This window comes from Euprymna scolopes, chromosome 12 (assembly GCF_053919585.1).
Source record: "Euprymna scolopes isolate OS-2025 chromosome 12, ASM5391958v1, whole genome shotgun sequence".
Lineage (NCBI taxonomy): Eukaryota > Metazoa > Mollusca > Cephalopoda > Sepiida > Sepiolidae > Euprymna > Euprymna scolopes.
In genome coordinates, this window is record NC_136493.1 from 1,449,705 (window position 1) to 1,473,679 (window position 23,975).

The 23,975-nt window shown below is 29.7% G+C and overlaps 1 protein-coding gene across 2 annotated transcripts in view; it reads right to left on the reverse strand.

The window, feature by feature from the left end:
* LOC145291143 (sterol O-acyltransferase 1-like) overlaps positions 1-23,975 on the reverse strand; it is a 169,963-nt gene that overhangs the window by 41,792 nt on the left and 104,196 nt on the right. For both annotated transcript variants that reach the window (XM_080136660.1, XM_080136661.1), the window contains exons 8-12: positions 21,037-21,112; positions 20,063-20,150; positions 18,655-18,851; positions 5,892-5,968; positions 3,841-3,939 (exon numbers count right to left, since the gene is read on the reverse strand). In XM_080136660.1, coding sequence (XP_079992786.1) covers positions 3,841-3,939; positions 5,892-5,968; positions 18,655-18,851; positions 20,063-20,150; positions 21,037-21,112 — 537 coding nt within the window. The remainder of the gene's footprint in view (positions 1-3,840; positions 3,940-5,891; positions 5,969-18,654; positions 18,852-20,062; positions 20,151-21,036; positions 21,113-23,975) is intronic.

Consider the following 23,975-nt stretch of genomic DNA (forward strand, 5'->3'; position numbering starts at 1 on the left):
AGCACTTGCCATGGAAATAATGATAAAACAAAGACAGTAGCCTACTTTCTTTGCAGCAGACTTGCCAGCATCATCTATGGACTTATCCCACTTCTGAAAACGCTTGTCAAAAAAGTTCGAACATCCGACTCAGAAAGAATGCTTTACAATTTTAAAAACAATATTTACCGATTCCGACATCATCATGTACCATTTAACATCCATTTTTCATGCTAGAATATGTTGAATAGCTTTTAGAAAGTGACTTAAACTAACATATCTCTGGCCAGGTTTTTATTTCTCTGAAGTCCATCTTTATCACTTTTTTCAGGTTTTCCTTTGTCTTCCCCTTATGAACTGACTCTGCTACTTCAACTGTTTTACATTTACTAACCCTATTCTATAAAGAATGGATCGCATGCAAAATATAAGGTGCTATATACGGCTTGATCATGTTAACACACCTGTTCTTGTTAGATCACCAAAGTCAAGCAATGTTGAGCCTGGCTAGTATCAGATGGGTAACCATTTAGGCATACCAGGTGCTGTATGTAGGAGGACATCAACACCTCCCTTCAAGAACTGCAAAAACCTAACGTCATCTCCCTTAAGTGGATAGTAAAGGGAGTTATGTACAGAACATGAAACCGTGGTTTAGTTTAACCACATTGAACGAACGGATGCAAGTTTTTTGTGTCAGTAGATGTAGAGTAAAGGTTCGGTTGACAAAGAGAAGGCAAAAAAAGGCATAGGAAGCAGTGATTAAAAATGGACTAGAGAGAAAAGGGACTAAATAAAACCCTGGCCAGAGATTGGTTAATTTGCGATTGGGGACTGCTTGTGAACTTGATATACCTATGAAACTTCCTCCTCTGTGGGAAGCTGGTTTAACTCGCTTAGTGTGAATGCTGCTGACATATTAGGTGTTTTCAGATAAGAATTTTAATCAAATCTGCATTTAGTAATGTGAACTGAGCCGTGGTATGCATATGAGCAATGATGGTCTATTGCCTTTAGTACGATGGTTAGTAGGTAAAATAAAAAATTTGCGAAAAGAAAAAAAACAAACAGGATTAATGAAATGCAACATATTATAATTATATTTTATGTGTGAATTGTTTATTTTGTGTGCGTAAGTTGAAACGGTTAAATTGTTTTTCTTTGTAGAATAGTTTGGTTGTTTTATGGCATATCAATCTTTTTTGGATCATTTAATGCTAAATTTGATTTTCATAAAATTTTTTATCGTTTTAGTTCTTTACATCTTCGAATATTTATTTATGGTGTTTGGTTTGTTTGTTTAGTGTTGATTTTGAGTTTGTTCGTAAATATACGATTTAAAAATAGGTGTTAGAAAAATAAACCTTAAAAAAAACAAAAAAAAAATCAACGAAACAATCTTTTCTTTATTTGTAAAATTATTTTATTAATATTAAAATGAAATTTTCTTTCATTTTATTTTTGCAAAAGTTTTTTAAAATTATTTTTACTAAGAGAACAAAAAAAACTAAAAAAAGTGTCTACAACAGAATATGTTATTTCTTTAATTTTTAATAAAAAACAGGACGATTTTATTATAAGAAATTGTTTCAGTTTTCAAATGACAATTTGGGAAAGATTTTATTATCAGAAGAGAAAATCTTTCTAACATTCAAACTACGAAAATAAATCCTACAAACTTTGATAAAAGGAAATATATTTTCTTTAGAATTTATTCTCATTTTAACAAAAAGATAAAAGCATTTGCAGTTAACATAAAAAATTAATACTTTGAAAATCATAAATCGCAAGTACAAATTGGAAAGACTTCTACTCTAATAATTTCTTACCACAAACTGCAAGATTTTGCAATTCCTTCTTAGTCTCCTGCTTCCCTGACTGTACTAAGTTGCAAATGTTTAAATGTAATGTTAACAGATATTGCTCAATTCCTCACATAGTGCCCATGTAGACATGATCTTAAATAGTAGCCCCTTATGTTCAGGCGACAATTTGCCTTGTTTGGGTGAATAAGCGGGTTTATTTTTTTTTTTTAAGTAAAATGTATTAAAATGAAAAACGCATTGACAAAACCAGCGAACGAAGTTGTACCCCTTGATATTACAGACGGATTAAGAAAATTATCTCCCTTGCAGACGAAACTACAAAAAAGGATATTCTTTGTCTGAATGTTAATATTTATAATTCTTACAAGAAATTAATATCAGTATATTTTATTTAGAATTCAACATGGATGAAATTATTCGCCACCAGCTTCTTAAGGTACTTGGGAACCGCATCAGCTGATTTCACAAAGAACTTTATTTTTCTTTTCTTTTTGTTATTAATGCATCATTGCTTATCAGTTTTCATCACTCTGGGCACGTCCCTGTTATTTGTGGCAATCTGGCGATACATTTTGAGGGTGGTGCCAATGGTCTTGTTGCCATAACTTGGATCGGTAGAGAACATGAGGTGTACAGCGGCGCGTCTCCATTTTTGCTCGTTGAACATTGTGTCACTTTCAGACATGAGAAAAGTCTCCCATCACTCTTGGGATTTGTAAACAACTAGCTAAATAGTAGATGGTCTGCAACAAAAAAAGAAAACCAGTTTTCATCAAATGGAAATGGAATCATGTCTTTTCTAGGGCGACAATTTTACCGTTCCACCCTGTAAAAATAAGTTATCCATATTCCTGATTTGTATTTTTAGGTGATGATTTAAAAAGATTTCATATCATCAGACCTCTGATCTAGACAAAGAAATTTTTTAAAGAAATTGTAGTTAAGTACTTTATTATATTAGCAACTAGCTGGGAGACTCGACTTTGTCTGAGATTGAATGAGGATCAATAAAGGTTTCACACATCCAATATTTTTATTGTTATCGAAATCACACATTTTTCAATCAAATCAATTGATTGTTTGTTCTAGTCGGGAATCCACCATGGTGCATAGAGAAGAAGGAAGACATGCCTCTCTACTATGAATTAATCCACCATACATTGTTCTACATTGCACTGTAGAGAACCTACTGTTGATTTTATAAAATCATTTTTATATATAGTTGCTTGAATTAAAATCATTTTTATATATAGTATTGAATTAAAATCATTTTTATATATAATATTGAATTAAAATCATTATTATATATAATATTGAATTAAAATCATTATTATATATAATATTGAATTAAAATCATTATTATATATAATATTGAATTAAAGTTTAAAATGCAAAAATTAAGTATCATGGTTCACTTGTACTCTAAGCAGAAACATTCATTTCAAACACGCTCGTCTTACCCAAAAAGCTTATTTTATATGCTGGGTCCTTCTATTTGTGCAGTGATAAAACTTTTCAAACGCACTTGTGATGTTAGCCTGTATCAGAGTTTGGCCAAAATTAAACTGTTCCTTCTTTAATCAGAATTTTTACCGATGTTTACCGGGAAGTTTCAATACAAAACCTATATCAGAACGCTCCCTGACACATGAAGTACATTTGTATGAAATTTCAAAAACATCGGTCCAGCCATTTTGGAATCTATAGGGAACAAACTCACTCATATACACGCACACAAAAATCCTTTTATATACAAGTAGGGATAATATGGTACATTAATAACAAGTAGACTAGTCTAAAGCAGAGTTTGATTTGTCAACTTAAATGCTATTTGGGTTTGACTTTGAAAATCGGACAAAATAACTTCATATGTTAGATTGAATTGAACGTTGGTTATCTTTCTTGTGGATAAAATTAAAACCTAGTCTCCATGGAATTTTCATAGGTCCTACTAATTAAAGTATAAAAGCATAATCCGTTTCACTAGTAAAAAAAAGATTATAGAATAAAAATAGAAAAAAATGTTTGTTCTTACCGTGCAGACATCTTTGTATATGTAAGTATAAAGCCAATCATGTACAACGACATTCCATGTTCGATAGTAGTTAGAGAATGTCGTAGAGTTCCACCAATCCTGCGTGATAAAATTGTAAACCAATTATACATAAACAAAAAGCAGGCACAAAAAAATGTAAAAAAATTCAATAAGAGTCAATTATAGTGGAATTTCTGTTTAATGGCATATCAATCCATTTAAGGTTATTTAATACAAACTGTCCTAAACGATAAATTAGTTCTAGAATCATTAGTTATCTCCCTTGGATTATAAATTACTTATCTCCCTTTCATTACATTGCACCCTTTTGTACAATGACACAAATATCATTTTTCAAATTTTTACTAATTTTAACATCATAAACTCGTCATGGTATTTTTTTTATTTTTATTTTTTTTATCTAAAACGTATTTTTGGAAATTACATTCTATTGTATCAATCTTTCATATAGAGTTGTTATTATTATTATTATTATTTTTTTATTATTATTATTATTATTATTAATAAACTTTCATATAGTTATTATTATTATTATTAATAAACTTTCATATAGAGTTATTATTTTTATTATTATTATTATTATTATTATTATTATTATTATTAATAAACTTTCATATAGAATTATTATTATTATTAATAATAAACTTTCATATAGAGTTATTATGCCTGTGGTCTTATCCTTTTATTCACTTTTTTGTTTCAATTTTCTTATCCCTTTGTTTTCCTGGGGATGGGGCATTCTACCGGATGCCAAACATTCTCCCATTAGTTTAGTTACTCCAACCGAGAGATCTTTTTAAGACTAACTGTCCCTTTAAGTGCAATTGTTTGTATTTCTTTTGCACTTAGTTCACTGAGTATATTCGCCAGATAGTTTTATAAAATTCTTTTTCATTAGCCCGGTTGCTCCTATAATGACTTTTATGATTGATACCTTCTTAAGATTCCAGTTTCATTTCGTGTCGTACATAAGTCTTTGGTATTTTGTTATTTTTATCAAAGTTAACATGAAGATGATGTGAGAGGTTGAAAGTAACTGAATTCGAAATATGAAATTAGGATTTTTTTTTAGAGAAATCGCTCCAGACAAGGCATGAAACCACTTGATGTAAGGAGCTAAATAAATACTACTTCAAGGTGAAAAACTTGCCAACGACAAGTGTTAGATGAAATACATTTTTATCCAGAAAACAGCAATTCTTCCCTCTTTGTCAGAAACATTGTTTATGGAATGTGAGGACTAAATGACAAAATAAGGGAAGTGAGAGATTGCCAAAAGTAGACACAGGATCCCCTTTCTACTCTCCTTCTGATGCTTAAATAAATCCTTTTTGGCAGTTTTTTTTTTCTTACAAAATCTTGATTAAAGAAAAAAAAAAATGGATTTTCTAATTTCTTATTTGAGATATCCTTCATTTATTGACCGTAAAAATATTTTGTTTTTCAGCATGTCAACTCCTTTTTTTTTTTATTTAATGCTACAGCCATATATATAGCATAATTGGGTTAGATCATCAAAGTTAAGCAACATTGAACCTGGCCAATATCAGATGCCTGCCTAATACCAGGTGCTGTATGTAGGAAAACGTCAACACCTGCCTGCAAGAAGTACAAAAACCTAATGTCGCCATCTTCCCTGATGAGGATACACATGTGATCGAGGACTGCTTGTGAATTTGATATTCTCTAGAAACTTCCTCTTTTGGAGGCAGTCAGTTCAATCCACCTACAATAATGCCAAAACCATAATATGAATAGAAAATGAGCTACTGGCATAAGCTGCTACTTTTCCTGCAGCTTTTTTTTTTGTTTTTTTTTTTGTTCAACGGTATTACAGTTTAAAACTTAACTGGATTAAAACTCTGGCTTAACCAATTCCATTCTTGATGTGCTGCACCATCTGAAAACGACTTCCCTAACAATGTCAAGTTTTAGTTGAGGTCAGAAAAATCTAAAGGTTTTATAAAATGGCAAACAAAACGAAAAAAAAACATAATAAAAAACAAAACATATGAAAATGAAAAACAAACCTTGTAAAAAAGACGATCTCCAAATCGGAGCATTTCAGCAAAGGCATTCAACCAAGAATGAAGAATGGCAAAAAATCCTGAAAAATACAAGCAAAAAAAAATAAATAAAATAAAATAAAATAGAAACAAAAATAAATAAATAAAATACAAGCAATAAATAAATAAATAAATAAAACACAATAAATTTTTTTTTAAATAAACAAAATAACAGCAAAAATTTTATTTCTTAATTGGTAATTGGTCAATGAATATCCATTTTTGAGACATATTATAATCATTAAGAAACATAGCATTGAGAGGAAGTGGGAGGGGGGGACAGAGTTCCTACGTGTGAAAGAATTGATTTTTTTAGGGTTAGCAGAAACAGTGATGTTAACAGAAAATTCCAAGAAGTCTATGATGTAACTAATCATCTGGGGAGAGAAATTGTCTTGCAGGATAAAAATCAACCTTTTGAATTTTCAATTCATCCAAGTTCTTCTATCCATATGAGTCACCTTTCAAATAATATCAGCCTCATTGTTTTTTTTTTTTTGTTTTTTTTACAAAGGAGTTGCCACTTATCAAGGCCCAGAAGCCACTCGAGAATAAGGGTTAAAGAGTGTACAGTAGTCAATGAGATAATATCGTAGTAATTGTTAGTAGTGGAAATTTGATAAAATGCATTAAAGGGAACGGCTCATCAAGAACTTGTTTATGTTGGACTTGAAGACGGCCATGTTGTGCTTTCATTTCATATTTTTCCTTTTTAATGTATTTTTACAACCAACTTTTTTAGGCTATTTATATTTAATTACCTTAAAATATAATTCTATAATTTTTAGAATTAGCACAAAATGCACATCTCAAATAATACTCCGTCCATCCCCCCAAAAAATCTCACTAATGTTGTCAAATTAATTTATTGTGGAAACATGTGACAAATGTTGATGACGACAATTTGGAAAATAATGAAAAAAGACAAATTAAAACCAGTTAATTAAAAAAGTGTTAGCATCAAACTAAGAAACAGTTACTTCCCTTGGACTGACAAGTGAGTGATCGCCCTTTGATATGGTAGGAGGAGAGTCAGCCATAACACTGCGAAGCAGCTTCAAGACAAGAGACGCTGTTCTTGGCAAAGATCAAAGTGTAGTATCTATTCTTCAGATGCTGCACTTCAATTTCTTGTTCTCTGTCGGCGGAGGAGAAATCCTTCACGACTGAGACAATTTTTATTTTTGTCCCTTATCTCCACATTAAAAAATGACCCTGGTGTCTAACTCTGTCCCGTGGGGAGGCATTGTAAATAGGGACAAGAGACGTTTTGCACATCCAGTGGTTCAACTTATTTCAATCGTAACTTGTTAAATACATCTGTTAAACGTATAGCTTCATCCTATCATCATTTTCACGCAGTTTTTCATGAATGTACACACATCATAAAACACGTAATAAAAACAGAACTCACTCCTCAACGTAAATACTCCCAACAAACCAGACAAGCAGCAAAATGCCACCCAAACACTGTAAAGATCCCTAGATGTCATAAAGCCTTCTACTCAAATAGTTTCTTCCGTCAAACTGATAGACCTTGGAATTCCCTTACTTCGCTGACTGTACCGACTTGCAGAAGTTCAAGTGTAATGTGAACAGACATCTCGCTGCCCAACTCCCTGTATAGTATCCCTATAAATTTGGTCCCAAATAGTAGCCCCTTATGATTGATGGCACTGTACCATGTTTGGAGTAAAGAAAAAAAAGCAGTAAAAGAAATAAAAAGAAAAAAGATAACAGCAACACAGTTGTTGCAATTTTTAAAAAGTTTTTGTGCTTTAAATAACCTCAAACAAAATTCACAATTAGTAAATAACTAGACCACCCGTGACCCGTTGGGTCAGTACGTTATATTAGCTATGGAATTCATGTATGAGCGTGACACTTGTGGCATAAAGAAAATAGTTTTTTTTTACATAACAGAAGCATTTCTATGAAAGTATATTAAAATGAAAAAAGAATATAGATAGATTTCTATGAGTCGTTCTGTTTATTATAATTGTTATTTTTTTTTTAATTACAGTTACTGAATTATAAGTGGTTGGTCATACTTATAGGTAAATATGCACTGAACAGGTATCATAATCCTTATTATAGTTAAATTCAAATTTTGATATATCATCTTTTAAATGAAATTGTTAGTTGAAAGTACAGAATAATAAAAAAAACACTCTCCACATGTTAATAATGGCTTTTTAAATAGAAAATGAAAATAAAATGTAACTTTTTTCATTTAATTTAAGCAAACATTCAGTACCCATTGTGTAAAGGAAAACACTATTTAATGTAATAGAAATGTGTGCATTTACCGATTCAGCTTTCCGTTTGGAAATGTAAGCAGACGACTTTAAAAAACATGGGAAGAAGAAAAAGAAATTTTTTTGTAATAACGCCCTCTAGTAAAAAGGTCTGCATTAGTTAAGGGGGATAACTCTATCCAGTTTTACATCGCTCTCTTTTTCTCTCTCTCACACATACACGTAACTATTTCTCGCGTACGTAACGAAAACAGAGGGAGTAGGAGTGTTGAAATCTATTAGAGGGAAAGTGAGAGGTGTTTTCTTTCCATAAATTGTATAGGGTAATATTTCATATTATTAATAGATTCATAGATAAATAGATTTTATAATATATATTATAATTATCTATGAATCTATGTATTATTTGTATATATAAATAACTATTTGATCAAATTAAATGAAATTGTTTGTATTAAAAGCGATATAAAAATTCCGGAATTGGAATAACGGATTGAAGACGTTGCTATTTACGCATGCGCAACCGGATGTTGAAAACCGGAAATCTGATTGCAAACATACAAGATCCATAGACTTTTAGTATTATACTAGACCACCCGTGACCCGTTGGGTCAGTACGTTATATTAGCTATGGAATTCATGTATGAGCGTGACACTTGTGGCATAAAGAAAATAGTTTTTTTTTACATAACAGAAGCATTTCTATGAAAGTATATTAAAATGAAAAAAGAATATAGATAGATTTCTATGAGTCGTTCTGTTTATTATAATTGTTATTTTTTTTTAAATTACAGTTACTGAATTATAAGTGGTTGGTCATACTTATAGGTAAATATGCACTGAACAGGTATCATAATCCTTATTATAGTTAAATTCAAATTTTGATATATCATCTTTTAAATGAAATTGTTAGTTGAAAGTACAGAATAATAAAAAAAAAACACTCTCCACATGTTAATAATGGCTTTTTAAATAGAAAATGAAAATAAAATGTAACTTTTTTCATTTAATTTAAGCAAACATTCAGTACCCATTGTGTAAAATATTTAATTTGTATGTTAATAATAAGGTCAATAAAATTAAGACAATTCTTTTCTATTTACATTTTTTGTACAATTAATTTTTTTTAAAGAAAACTTTTGTTATCCTTTTGCTTAATTGAGACTTCTTATCAGGTTCTAACTCTCTTATATCCAGATTAATTATATTAATCAATTTATTTTATTGACTATGTATCGCTGAAAAGCACGGGTGCTTAAGCACTTATTGTACAGAAAATAAATATTGTATTCATATGCTAATAATAAGGTCACTAAAACTAAGACAATACTTTTCTATTTACAACATTTTTTGTACAATTTGAGTGTTTTAAAAAAACTTTTATGTTTTCCTTTCGCTTAACTATCCAGTTTTACATCGCTCCCTTTTTCTCTCTCTCACACATACACGTAACTATTTCTCGCGTACGTAACGAAAACAGAGGGAGTAGGAGTGTTGAAATCTATGAGAGTGAAAGTGAGAGGTGTTTTCTTTCACCGCCGCTGTTTCTATTAATAATGAGTGTTGTTTTTTAAAAGGGAGAAGTTTTTTTGAAACTGCAACAGACTTTACGAAGTTGAATGTTTGGTTATCTTTCAGATGCAAGGTTCCTTGTTTACTTGCGATTGTAACGATGTAAGATTCCGTTGTACGGAAGACCAATTCGGCCATAATTTAAATATTTAAATTTATTTACTGAATTTAAATATTTAAATTGATATACTGTTTAAATGATAATATACGTCTACGATGTTTTTATTGGCGCTTTTCTTCGTATTTTTTAATAACATTTTTTTGCACCAGTTACAAGTTTTTTTTTACAAATAATTTTTTTAATACTGTAATAGTAAAATTATTTTAGTAAAATTCTATATTGGATACGTTTTTTTTATGAAGTTCAAGTAAAAAAAGTTCACTTTTTTTATTATTAAAAATACATTTCATGAAAACACTCATTATAAAATGTTCACGTTGTTTAATTAAAAGTTCTCAATTTTAATCTAATAGTTTTATAATTTTGTTATTTTGTTACAAATTTCTAATAAAGATTATTTTAATTTTAACGGTAATTTGGTTTTCATTATAAACTCCGTCATGTTAAAGGCTTGAAAATCACTTTAAATCAATTTTAATATTAAAAAAAAAAGAGAAATCAACAGGAAACAAATCTCGTGTGAAAACATTACGAGATACTTTTTCCGTATAATTAATAAATGTATCTTTATTTTACTATTACAGTATTAAAAAAATTATTTGTAAAAAGAACTTATAAATGGTGCAAAAAAATGTTATTAAAAATACGAAGAAAAGCGCCAATAAAAACATCATAAACATTTTGGCCGATTTGGTCTTCCGTACAACGGAATCTTACATCATTAAAACCGCAAGTAAACAATGAACCTTGCATCTGAAAGATAACCGAATGTTTTTAGCCGTTAAAAAAAAACAAAAAAACTACGGTTGATTTTATAAAATTATTTATTTATAATGACATGAATTAAAGATTTCTCGCGTACGTAACGAAAACAGAGGGAGTAGGAGTGTTGAAATCTATTAGAGGGAAAGTGAGAGGTGTTTTCTTTCACCGCCGCGCCGCTGTTTCTTTTAATAATGAGTGTTGTTTTTTAAAAGGGAGAAGTTTTTTTGAAACTGCGACAGACTTTACGAAGTTGAATGTTTTTAGCCGTTAAAAAAAAACAAAAAACTATTTGATCAAATTAAATGAAATTGTTTGTATTAAAAGCGATATAAAAATTCCGGAATTGGAATAACGGATTGAAGACGTTGCTATTTACGCATGCGCAACCGGATGTTGAAAACCGGAAATCTGATTGCAAACATACAAGATCCATAGACTTTTAGTATTATATAGATAAACAATTCACGAAAGAAAAACTTGTACAAAACAAGAGATGAAGATGATTTATATATGTCCACATTTGTAATGTTGCACATATTGACACATGTGTCAATATGTAGACGCTTGGGACCAACACATTGTAGACTCGGTCGCAAAGGATGTAACATTACACGCAGACTCAACACGTTGCAAGGAACATAGGACAAATAATAACTTGACTCTTTTTTTTGTAACAATAACAATTATTTCCGAGTACTTTCCCCGAATATACCGTAATCATGCTTCTTCTCTCTGCCCTCTTGAATGTCGTACTGAACGTGATTGTCGGTCTATACACACACTCTTTTTATAGTCTTTTTCTTTGCACATCTCACGACATTTGCATCGACGCATCCATACTCTGTTACACATTGACCCAAGGCTCAATAAAATACTAAGCAATAGTCTTCTGGGGGTTGATGGTTCAATCCTTACTACAGGCAATACTAAAAGTATAAGGTGCTTAGTTAGATTTGCACTTGTAATGAAATTTTAAATAAAAAAAATGCCGAAAAGTATTTATGATATATGTACATGTCACAGAACGAATATAGCATATTCCAAAAATCATAAATGGATCAAGTAGTCTTTCTTTTAATTTTAAGAAAATTAAATTTTTATGCCGTGCTTGATGCGAGAAAAACCAATTGCCAGATTTGATTGAACTCGAAACTCCTCCCTGATTACCTCCTCCTTAACAACTTCTTCAGAAGCAATTGCTCATCAATGTCTACGAAAAATTACTTAACTGCTAAAAATCGTAAAATTTGATAAACAAAAAATTACTTGATCAATTTTCATGATTTTTGGAATATGACACTTCATGCTGTGACTAATACACCATAAATGTTTTTCTTGATTTTTGTTTTCCTAAATAAGTGCAAGCGTAAATAAGCATGGAATAAGAGTTTTCTAAATGATTGAACATCAGAATCGATTTATGAAATACTAGGTGGATCATTCTTGTGCTCTAGTAGGTATCTCACTGCTGATGCAATCCTCTATAATTTAAATTAAAAGTAAAATATTTTTTAAATAAATTAAAATAAAAAAAATATTAAATGGAAAGGGTCACAATAGATTAAACTAAAACACGTAATATAGCACGGTTTTCAAATTAAGTAACACCATTTACTTTAAAAACTGGAACTCATTTGAATCTGTAAATATGAAAAATAACATGGTGATAAGTTCAGTTCGCTTGCGTCAGTCTGAGAGAGAGAGAGCCAACTACTACACGTGCTTGTCTGGAGCTCACACACCATCACCTCCACCCACCTCGGTTCCATGCCGCATTAATGCTCTCATCGTTTAAAACTCGCTGTTGTCCTAATAACTGAATTCAGCTTTGTGAAAGGAAATAGAGACATTTTATTTTTTTAGAAAATTTGTGGCATCTTTTTCTTTAACCGAAGAGAAGAGTAGAACACATCACACAGGCAGGTGGTTCTAGGAAAGAAGCTTTATTCATGGAATTTGTATTTAGATTTAGGAACAGATAGAGAGTGAGAGAAATTGTTGGTAGTGGTTGTAGCTAGTCCAGTGTTTTTTTTTTTGTTTTTCTTTTGTGAAAGTTTGGCAAGTGGAGGGGGGGCATAGATTCAAAATCAGACGAGCACTTGCCATGAAAATAACAATAGAGCCGAGACAGGCTTGAAATGTCTCTTCTGTGGGGAAAGAGGCTGCAGGGAATAGAAAAAGGTATCACCTACAAGATTTGAAAGCCCATTTTAAACTCCGTCAAGCTCTGAACAGCTCTTGCCAGATGTGGCAACAGTACTCCATCCTAGGACATACTTGGTTCTTATACAGGTGGAGGATTGCAGAGATATCTACTGGAGTGGTAGAATGATTCTACCATTTTTCCAGTGATCTTGCCAACAGATTTGCTGTGTACGCTCCATTTCAGATCAGGAGTGAAGGTCAGTCTCAGAAGCTTGTCTAAAGATGGCGCTTCCCTAAGGCAAGAGCTGTTCATTTCAATTGGAGCCAGACAGAGATCAGAGTGTTGATGATGAAAAGATAGAAACTTAGTTTTAGATGCATTCAAATTAACCAGCCACCTTTTTCCCCTTTGCACGACATGCTAAAGATCAGAAGAGAAAAATCTTGGTCATAGCCAGCCTTTAGTGTCGCCATAGATGGTAGTGTTATCCGTATAAATGTCTACGAATGATTTAAGAATGTCATTTATGAGATCATTGATGAAGATCAGAACGAGTGTTCACTTCAGACTGTCCTTTTAGAACCATCTTTCATATCTTACTTTGTTGCAAGCAAAATAATGAGTCATTACTTTTGTTACTCTCTCTCCTAATTTATCACTTCCAAGAGTTTTCTCCCTTTTCTTCATGAATATGTAATCACAATTGATAGAGTTCAAACTACAATAACAGCTTGCATTATCAGCTTAGTATTACCAATCAGTTTTTAGTATTACAAAAAGATTTTTAGTATTACTAATCAGTTTTTAGTATTACAAAAAGATTTTTAGTATTACAAAAAGATTTTTAGTATTACTAATCAGTTTTTAGTATTACCAATCAGTTTTTAGTATTACTAATCAGTTTTTAGAATTACAATAAGATTTTTAGTATTACCAATCAGTTTTTAGTATTACCAATCAGTTTTTAGTATTACCAATCAGTTTTTAGTATTACCAATCAGTTTTTAGAATTACAATAAGATTTTTAGTATTACTAATCAGTTTTTAGTATTACCAATCAGTTTTTAGTATTACCAATCAGTTTTTAGAATTACAATAAGATTTTTAGTATTACTAATCAGTTTTTAGTATTACTAATTAGTTTTTAGTATTACTAATCAGTTTTAAGAATTACAATAAGATTTTTAGTATTACTAATCAGTTTTTAGTATTACCAATCAGTTTTTAGTATTACCAATCAGTTTTTAGTATTACCAATCAGTTTTTAGAATTACAATAAGATTTTTAGTATTACTAATCAGTTTTTAGTATTACTAATCAGTTTTTAGTATTAATAATCAGTTTTTAGAATTACAATAAGATTTTTAGTATTACTAATCAGTTTTTAGTATTACCAATCAGTTTTTAGTATTACCAATCAGTTTTTAGAATTAACATAAGATTTTTAGTATTACTAATCAGTTTTTAGAATTACAATAAGATTTTTAGTATTACCAATCAGTTTTTAGTATTACTAATCAGTTTTTAGTATTACCAATCAGTTTTTAGTATTACTAATCAGTTTTTAGAATTACAATAAGATTTTTAGTATTACTAATCAGTTTTTAGAATTACAATAAGATTTTTAGTATTACCAATCAGTTTTTAGAATTACAAAAAGATTTTTAGTATTACTAATCAGTTTTTAGTATTACTAATCAGTTTTTAGTATTACTAATGAGTTTTTAGTATTACTAATCGGTTTTTAGTATTACCAATCAGTTTTTAGAATTACAATAAGATTTTTAGTATTACTAATCAGTTTTTAGTATTACCAATCAGTTTTTAGTATTACCAATCAGTTTTTAGTATTACCAATCAGTTTTTAGAATTACAATAAGACTTTTAGTATTACTAATCAGTTTTTAGTATTACCAATCAGTTTTTAGTATTACCAATCAGTTTTTAGTATTACCAATCAGTTTTTAGTATTACCAATCAGTTTTTAGAATTACAATAGGATTTTTAGTATTACTAATCAGTTTTTAGTATTACTAATCAGTTTTTAGTATTACCAATCAGTTTTTAGTATTACCAATCAGTTTTTAGTATTACTAATCAGTTTTTAGTATTACAAATCAGTTTTTAGTATTACCAATCAGTTTTTAGTATTACCAATCAGTTTTTAGTATTACAATAAGATTTTTAGTATTAGTAATCAGTTTTTAGTATTACCAATCAGTTTTTAGAATTACAATAAGATTTTTAGTATTACTAATCAGTTTTTAGAATTACAATAAGATTTTTAGTATTACTAATCAGTTTTTAGTATTACTAATCAGTTTTTAGTATTACCAATCAGTTTTTAGTATTACTAATCAGTTATTAGAATTACAATAAGATTTTTAGTATTACTAATCAGTTTTTAGTATTACCAATCAGTTTTTAGTATTACCAATCAGTATTTAGTATTACCAATCAGTTTTTAGAATTACAATAAGATTTTTAGTATTACTAATCAGTTTTTAGAATTACAATAAGATTTTTAGTATTACTAATCAGTTTTTAGTATTACTAATCAGTTTTTAGTATTACCAATCAGTTTTTAGTATTACTAATCAGTTTTTAGAATTACAATAAGATTTTTAGTATTACTAATCAGTTTTTAGAATTACAATAAGATTTTTAGTATTACCAATCAGTTTTTAGAATTACAAAAAGATTTTTAGTATTACTAATCAGTTTTTAGTATTACTAATCAGTTTTTAGTATTACTAATGAGTTTTTAGTATTACTAATCGGTTTTTAGTATTACCAATCAGTTTTTAGAATTACAATAAGATTTTTAGTATTACTAATCAGTTTTTAGTATTACCAATCAGTTTTTAGTATTACCAATCAGTTTTTAGTATTACCAATCAGTTTTTAGAATTACAATAAGACTTTTAGTATTACTAATCAGTTTTTAGTATTACCAATCAGTTTTTAGTATTACCAATCAGTTTTTAGTATTACCAATCAGTTTTTAGTATTACCAATCAGTTTTTAGAATTACAATAGGATTTTTAGTATTACTAATCAGTTTTTAGTATTACTAATCAGTTTTTAGTATTACCAATCAGTTTTTAGTATTACCAATCAGTTTTTAGTATTACTAATCAGTTTTTAGTATTACAAATCAGTTTTTAGTATTACCAATCAGTTTTTAGTATTACCAATCAGTTTTTAGTATTACAATAAGATTTTTAGTATTAGTAATCAGTTTTTAGTATTACCAATCAGTTTTTAGAATTACAATAAGATTTTTAGTATTACTAATCAGTTTTTAGAATTACAATAAGATTTTTAGTATTACTAATCAGTTTTTAGTATTACTAATCAGTTTTTAGTATTACCAATCAGTTTTTAGTATTACTAATCAGTTATTAGAATTACAATAAGATTTTTAGTATTACTAATCAGTTTTTAGTATTACCAATCAGTTTTTAGTATTACCAATCAGTATTTAGTATTACCAATCAGTTTTTAGAATTACAATAAGATTTTTAGTATTACTAATCAGTTTTTAGAATTACAATAAGATTTTTAGTATTACTAATCAGTTTTTAGTATTACTAATCAGTTTTTAGAATTACAATAAGATTTTTAGTATTACTAATCAGTTTTTAGTATTACCAATCAGTTTTTAGAATTACAAGAAGATTTTTAGTATTACTAATCAGTTTTTAGAATTACAATAAGATTTTTAGTATTACCAATCAGTTTTTAGAATTACAATAAGATTTTTAGTATTACTAATCAGTTTTTAGTATTACCAATCAGTTTTTAGTATTACCAATCAGTTTTTAGTATTACAATAAGATTTTTAGTATTACTAATCAGTTTTTAGTATTACTAATCAGTTTTTAGTATTACTAATCAGTTTTTAGAATTACAATAAGATTTTTAGTATTACTAATCAGTTATTAGTATTACCAATCAGTTTTTAGTATTACCAATCAGTCTTTAGAATTACAATAAGATTTTTAGTATTACTAATCAGTTTTTAGTATTACTAATCAGTTTTTAGAATTACAATAAGATTTTTAGTATTACTAATCAGTTTTTAGTATTACCAATCAGTTTTTAGTATTACCAATCAGTTTTTAGAATTACAATAAGATTTTTAGTATTACCAATCAGTTTTTAGAATTACAATAAGATTTTTAGTATTACTAATAAGTTTTTAGAATTACAATAAGATTTTTAGTATTACTAATCAGTTTTTAGTATTACTAATCAGTTTTTAGAATTACAATAAGATTTTTAGTATTACTAATCAGTTTTAGTATTACTAATCAGTTTTTAGTATTACTAATCAGTTTTTAGTATTACCAATCAGTTTTTAGTATTACCAATCAGTTTTTAGTATTACAATAAGATTTTTAGTATTACTAATCAGTTTTTAGAATTACAATAAGATTTTTAGTATTACTAATCAGTTTTTAGAATTACAATAAGATTTTTAGTATTACTAATCAGTTTTTAGTATTACTAATCAGTTTTTAGTATTACTAATCAGTTTTTAGTATTACCAATCAGTTTTTAGTATTACTAATCAGTTTTTAGAATTACAATAAGATTTTTAGTATTACTAATCAGTTTTTAGTATTACCAATCAGTTTTTAGTATTACCAATCAGTTTTTAGAATTACAATAGGATTTTTAGTATTACTAATCAGTTTTTAGTATTACTAATCAGTTTTTAGTATTACTAATCAGTTTTTAGAATTACAATAAGATTTTTAGTATTACTAATCAGTTTTTAGTATTACCAATCAGTTTTTAGTATTACCAATCAGTTTTTAGTATTACTAATCAGTTTTTAGTATTACTAATCAGTTTTTAGTATTACTAATCAGTTTTTAGAATTACAATAAGATTTTTAGTATTACTAATCAGTTTTTAGTATTACCAATCAGTTTTTAGTATTACCAATCAGTTTTTAGTATTACTAATCAGTTTTTAGTATTACAAATCAGTTTTTAGTATTACCAATCAGTTTTTAGTATTACCAATCAGTTTTTAGTATTACAATAAGATTTTTAGTATTAGTAATCAGTTTTTAGTATTACCAATCAGTTTTTAGAATTACAATAAGATTTTTAGTATTACTAATCAGTTTTTAGAATTACAATAAGATTTTTAGTATTACTAATCAGTTTTTAGTATTACTAATCAGTTTTTAGAATTACAATAAGATTTTTAGTATTACTAATCAGTTTTTAGTATTACTAATCAGTTTTTAGTATTACTAATCAGTTTTTAGTATTACCAATCAGTTTTTAGTATTACCAATCAGTTTTTAGAATTACAATAAGATTTTTAGTATTACTAATCAGTTTTTAGTATTACCAATCAGTTTTTAGTATTACCAATCAGTTTTTAGTATTACCAATCAGTTTTTAGTATTACCAATCAGTTTTTAGTATTACTAATCAGTTTTTAGAATTACAATAAGATTTTTAGTATTACTAATCAGTTTTTAGTATTACCAATCAGTTTTTAGAATTACAATAAGATTTTTAGTATTACTAATCAGTTTTTAGTATTACCAATCAGTTTTTAGTATTACCAATCAGTTTTTGTATTACCAATCAGTTTTTAGAATTACAATAAGATTTTTAGTATTACTAATCAGTTTTTAGTATTACCAATCAGTTTTTAGTATTACCAATCAGTTTTTAGTATTACTAATCAGTTTTTAGAATTACAATAAGTTTTTTAGTATTACAATAAAATTTTTAGTATTATAAAAAGATTTTTAGTATTACCAATCAGTTTTTAGTATATCGAACAGAAAACTATAAATAATACAAATTATCAAAAAGACACGAAAAGGCTTACCGATGAAGAGAACCAAAGTTCCAGGAAGCATGCAGCCAAAGACAGACAACAACAAAGCTTTCGGAGTGACATGCTCACTGTTAAAGTTTCGGAACACTGGAACGCAGAATCGCTCAAAAATGTAATAGGTGTAGAAAAGGCAAGCAAGAACTTGCGCAAAGTTGCTGACAACATAATTCCAATGAATCTTTTGCGTCCTAGTTAAAAGAGAAACGGAGAAATTTAAATTGGAAACAGATATGGAATCCAGAATTTAAAGAAAAAAAGTGTTTGTACAAAAAGACACATTTTTCTAATAATAATAATAAACTACTGTTGCACCCCTGTGCTTGTTTTATAAGTACTTTGATGGATTGTGCTTTGATGGACTAATGCTTTCTCAAGAGGTGAGAAGGTAAAGCCTGGGAGCATGGATTTTCTAGAACCGCATAGAACCATATCTCATCCAACAATGACAGAGATCATCGTGGCTTTGAGGTCGAGGGTAAAATCCCCTGGCTTCTGTGCAAACATTTGTATAGCCATTTCTTGTGTGTGCGTTTGTGGTTCTCACCTCTATGTAACTTATGCTTTATCATTTTGGTACTTATGCAGGATAAGGACCATGCTAATGTTGAACTTTCCAGGCAGTTTACATAATGTTTGAATGCATCTCTCTCTTTCACCCCCAACTTATGGGAAGATGCTTTTTCAAACTGATATGCTATTAGATATGTCGCGCGCACACAAAGTGTCTCAATTAGACACCGGTAATCTGCCCTTATCATGATTCCTGATATGTTCAACAGGTGGCATTATCTACTTCCTGTTTCATTTTCTTTACTCAACTTCCGTTATATAACTCTTTCTCTTTCATTTGAATCGTGGAGGCAAACGTACATTTTTTCCACATGCCTCGACAGGGCATTTTCCTTTTCACGGTAAGAATAAATACATGTGTATACCGTAACAAACTCTCACATACATGCACACACAATGAATGTGCAACGTATACTTTAATAAATGTGATCACATACATACATCAGACATGTGTATGCATAATAAACAATATGTGCAACGAACACTTAACTTCATGCATGATCGTTCGTATACCTATACATACACATGTGTGTGTACACAACCCACTCGATATTGTTCATAACTTCTCTGTAAATAAATGTTCCTTGTATATATGTAACTCTGGTTTAACGTATTTCTTTTTGATGTTCTTCTTAAAATGTACTCGGTAAACTTGGTCTTTATTGTTGATAGTTTTTTGGAACATGCAAAATGCTTATCTCAACAAGTAGTGATCTATGACCTTCAACGTAACAGCCTCTACGAAATAGTGAACACAGTCTCTACAGATCAGTAACCCCGTACACAACGAACCTATTTCTTGCAAGGGCAACAGAACAGATTCTCTTACCTTGGGTAGTGATCTCGATAAATCAGAGTTGGAGAAAACAGGAAGTAGAGATACTTTGAGAAATCAGGACAGCTTCCATCATCAGTACCTAAAAAAAAATGTCAAAACAAAATTAACATCATTTCACAAAAGTTTAATGAATGCTGTAATTTAAATAAAAATAATCAATTTGGTTTGTCTGCTTTAAAAGGTATATCAAATCTTTTTTGTCACTTTGTACTGAAACAAAATCTATTGCAAACCATTCAGGATCAATTGTACTTGAGACACTCCAGAATGACCAATGATAATCATTCATAACTCGTGTTAGAGAGTTTGGCTCAGCAAGGGTTAGGGGTCAATAAGTCATGTGTGCAAACATTAAGGTCATATCTTAGTTTTGTTCCAAGAATTGGTTTGACATTTGTTCAAGTTGACAACCAACATAAAACAAAATATTTTGTTTGGTTTAGAGGACATTTTTAAAAGATTCATTTTTAGGCATTTCCATTAATAAAATTATTGCTTCACTTGTATAACCAGTTAATCTAACCAACCTAATAATTCATTATGAATAGTTAGTTCATAAGATATAAAGTTTTGCTTGAAATTATAAAATTTGAGAATTACTCGACAATCTGCGGATTTTGGATTTCCAAGTTTATAGAATTTAAATGGAAAAAGTATTTTGTGCAAATGAAATGAAAAAGAGTGACTGAAGAACTAAATAAACCGACATATTGCAAAAAGAAAATAGGATGTTGTAGTTTGCTTGAAGCATTGTGTGTATTATATAAGATGTTGAATGTTTTTAAGACAACACAAGTGCACATTCGGTTGGCGGCACCATTTGATAAGAGTCAAAGGCATAGAAAAATGACAATATTGAAGAATTAAATATTTATTAACATAATTTATTGAACCAGAGTGATGTCATATGTCATTAGCATTGTTGAGTTGCAAAAAATAAAAATATAAAATAAAGCAAAACTTACCATCTTTTTTTTTATGCATAATCACCCGAAATGCACTTTCGCGAACGAATGAATGGACCTTCATCATTAATCGCAACTAAAAATGTAGAAAAAAAAATGAAAGTAAAACTTAGTAATTAAGTAAGCAAACTTATATGAAGAAATTGATGTAAAAACTGAGAAAATTAGGTTTTCAGTAAAAAAAAAAATGACCCACATTCGGAAGAGGGAGGGATCTTAACTATCCGTCTCATTTCCAAAGACTATACCCAACCACTGTTTTCTTTGATGTCTTAAAAAAAAAAAAAAAAAAAAAAAAAAAGAAAAGAAAAGAAAAAAAAAGGAAAAAAAAAGAAAAGAAAAAAAGGAAAAAAAAAAAAAGATCCTTGCTGAATGTCACCTTATTGTTCTTGCTTACAAAGAAGACCCATAACAATTCACACCTCAGAATCCCTTAAATAGTAGCAGTAATATTTAAAAGGGAAGGAAATAAAGGAAAGCAACGAGGGGGAGGGATAATAAGAAAAAAACGGATCAAATATATTTCTGGCATTCCAAAGCAAAGCACATGTGGGAGTTGAACACTCTCAGCCTAACTCGATTGTCGCCCCTTTAACTCAGAAGAGCGACCTACCTACGTCACTTCCTGTTTCTCATATTTCACCCTCTTTTCCGCTGAACACTCGACCAGTCAAGATGTGATGAACACTGCTCCGGTGGAGCTATGAGCCACCACCTCGTTCCTGACTAGCCAGTCAATCGCAAGTAACGTTACTCATCTCTCAATGAACTCTTATTCTTCCTATCACTTCCTATCATTCTTTCCTGTATATTTATGCAATAAATTGCATTTGTTTCGTTGATATTTAACGGTATATTTTCGTCTTCATTATGCGACCTTTTGTCTTTTCAATTCCTCTACCATTAAATAAATACAGTCACCTTGTAAAAAAAAAAAAAAAAAAAAAAAAATTATACACATGGGGACGGGATCGTCTAAAACACGGCAGACCGTCCTATCCCCAACACACATATGAAAAGGACAGATTTGAGTTGACACCAGTTGCTTTCATTTCCAGTTACTCATACAAGCACATTAATCAGATGGAAAACACTCAAAAGACTTAACATAACTTTTATGAGCTTTAATAAGAGTATATAATATAATATGCGCTTATTAAAGTCAGTCTTTCGATGACCTGGTGCTATTAGATCAGACTGTCTGAAGATATTGGCTTTCTGAGACAAAATGCAAACATGCATGTTTTTCTACTTCCTTTTGCAAAAGTTAATTATGTTCTGCAAAACCAAAAACAACAACCTTCCTTTTCCCCTTCTCTCTTTCTACCACCCCCATTTCATGACTGGTTTCTTAGCTGTAAATGTACCAAATATTGATACTATACCTTTGCTTTTAATCCCATTGCAAAACTAATTCATGTTCTGCAGGACAGGGGGGAAAGAAAAACCAACAAAATCCACTATAAAACAACCAAACCAAATACGACCAACTCATGATTGAAAATACAAACAGAAGGAAAAAAGCCTCCTACAAAATAACCAAATACGACCAACTCATGATTGAAAATACAAAGAGAAGGAAAAAAGCCTCCTACAAAATAACCAAATACGACCAACTCATGCTTGAAAATACAAAGAGAAAGAAAAAAGCCTCCTACAAAATAACTGGACGCAACATGAATAACCCAAAATGGTTAATGTACGATGAAACAAAATGACAAAATGATTTGGATCACTTTCAATGTTGTTGAGGTTACAGTAAATTCCAAGCAGCAAAAAACAAATAGTTTAACTCTAGAAGCAAGTTGTACTTATTCTATCAACCATGCTTAGTTAAACGTGTTATGTTATTCTTTTTTGAAATTCATGAAAAGTTATGGATAACGACATGAGCAATCGAGTGTGATGTCATGGCACATGACGTGCAGAAACCGTTGCGATCGTCGTGCGTTATGTATGTTTATACTTTGAAGAATTAACATCAAAATAAAACATTCTTCCGATTTCGAAAACAATACTGAACATTGTGTACGTTAATTAGTTTTTAAATATTTTTCCACATGCATGGACTTGAAATCGTTTGACATGAAGTTGTCTGGCAGGGTTAAAAGGTCAGATTAGCAAAGCATGAGAACGCAAAAAAGGCGAGAGAAACCAGATGATGAATAAGAATTCCTAAGTTATGAGATAACAACTAACCCTTATCACCGAGTGGCTTCCAGGCCTTGATAAGTGGTGACCTCTATATATAAAAAAAAAAAAAAACTATCGCAACAAAAATAAGTAAAAATCTATCATTTTTTCTCCATCACCATCTCGACGGATGCGAGGCACAAGTCAGGTCAGTAATCATCTTGCGGTTAGTTTTATTTACTTTCGCTGAATTTCAATCATCCAGAAAAATCTTTCACTAAATGGTCTTAATATTTCAGTTTTAACCTCCCATGGAGTAATTCATGTTTACCCCAAGACATAAGGAGTCACTATTGGGAACAATGTTTACAGAGGACTATGTAAGAATATGAGTGAGATGTTTGTTCACATTACATTTAAGCTTTTGCATGTTAGTACACACAAGGAAGTAAGGAGGGAATTCTAAAGTCTAGCAATTCGAGAAAATAAACTATTAGAGTAGAAAGCTTTCTGGCATCTACGGACCTCTACAGAGAAGGGGTGGGATTTTCTTGCTAAATGGGTTTGTTGAGGGTATGCACAGTGAGGGCGTACAAGTGCAACGAGTTCATCAGAGCACAATGCATTAAAATACTTGTAAAACAGGCACAGAGATGTCACATTGTAGCAATCAGACATAGGTTAGAGCTTGGTAGATAGTGCGAACCTATTAGATTGAAAACTCTTTTTTCAACCCTGTCTAAGAGGGAGGAGAAGCTAGTGGTAGATGCACTAGCACAGATGTCGCAACATTATTCCATGCATGG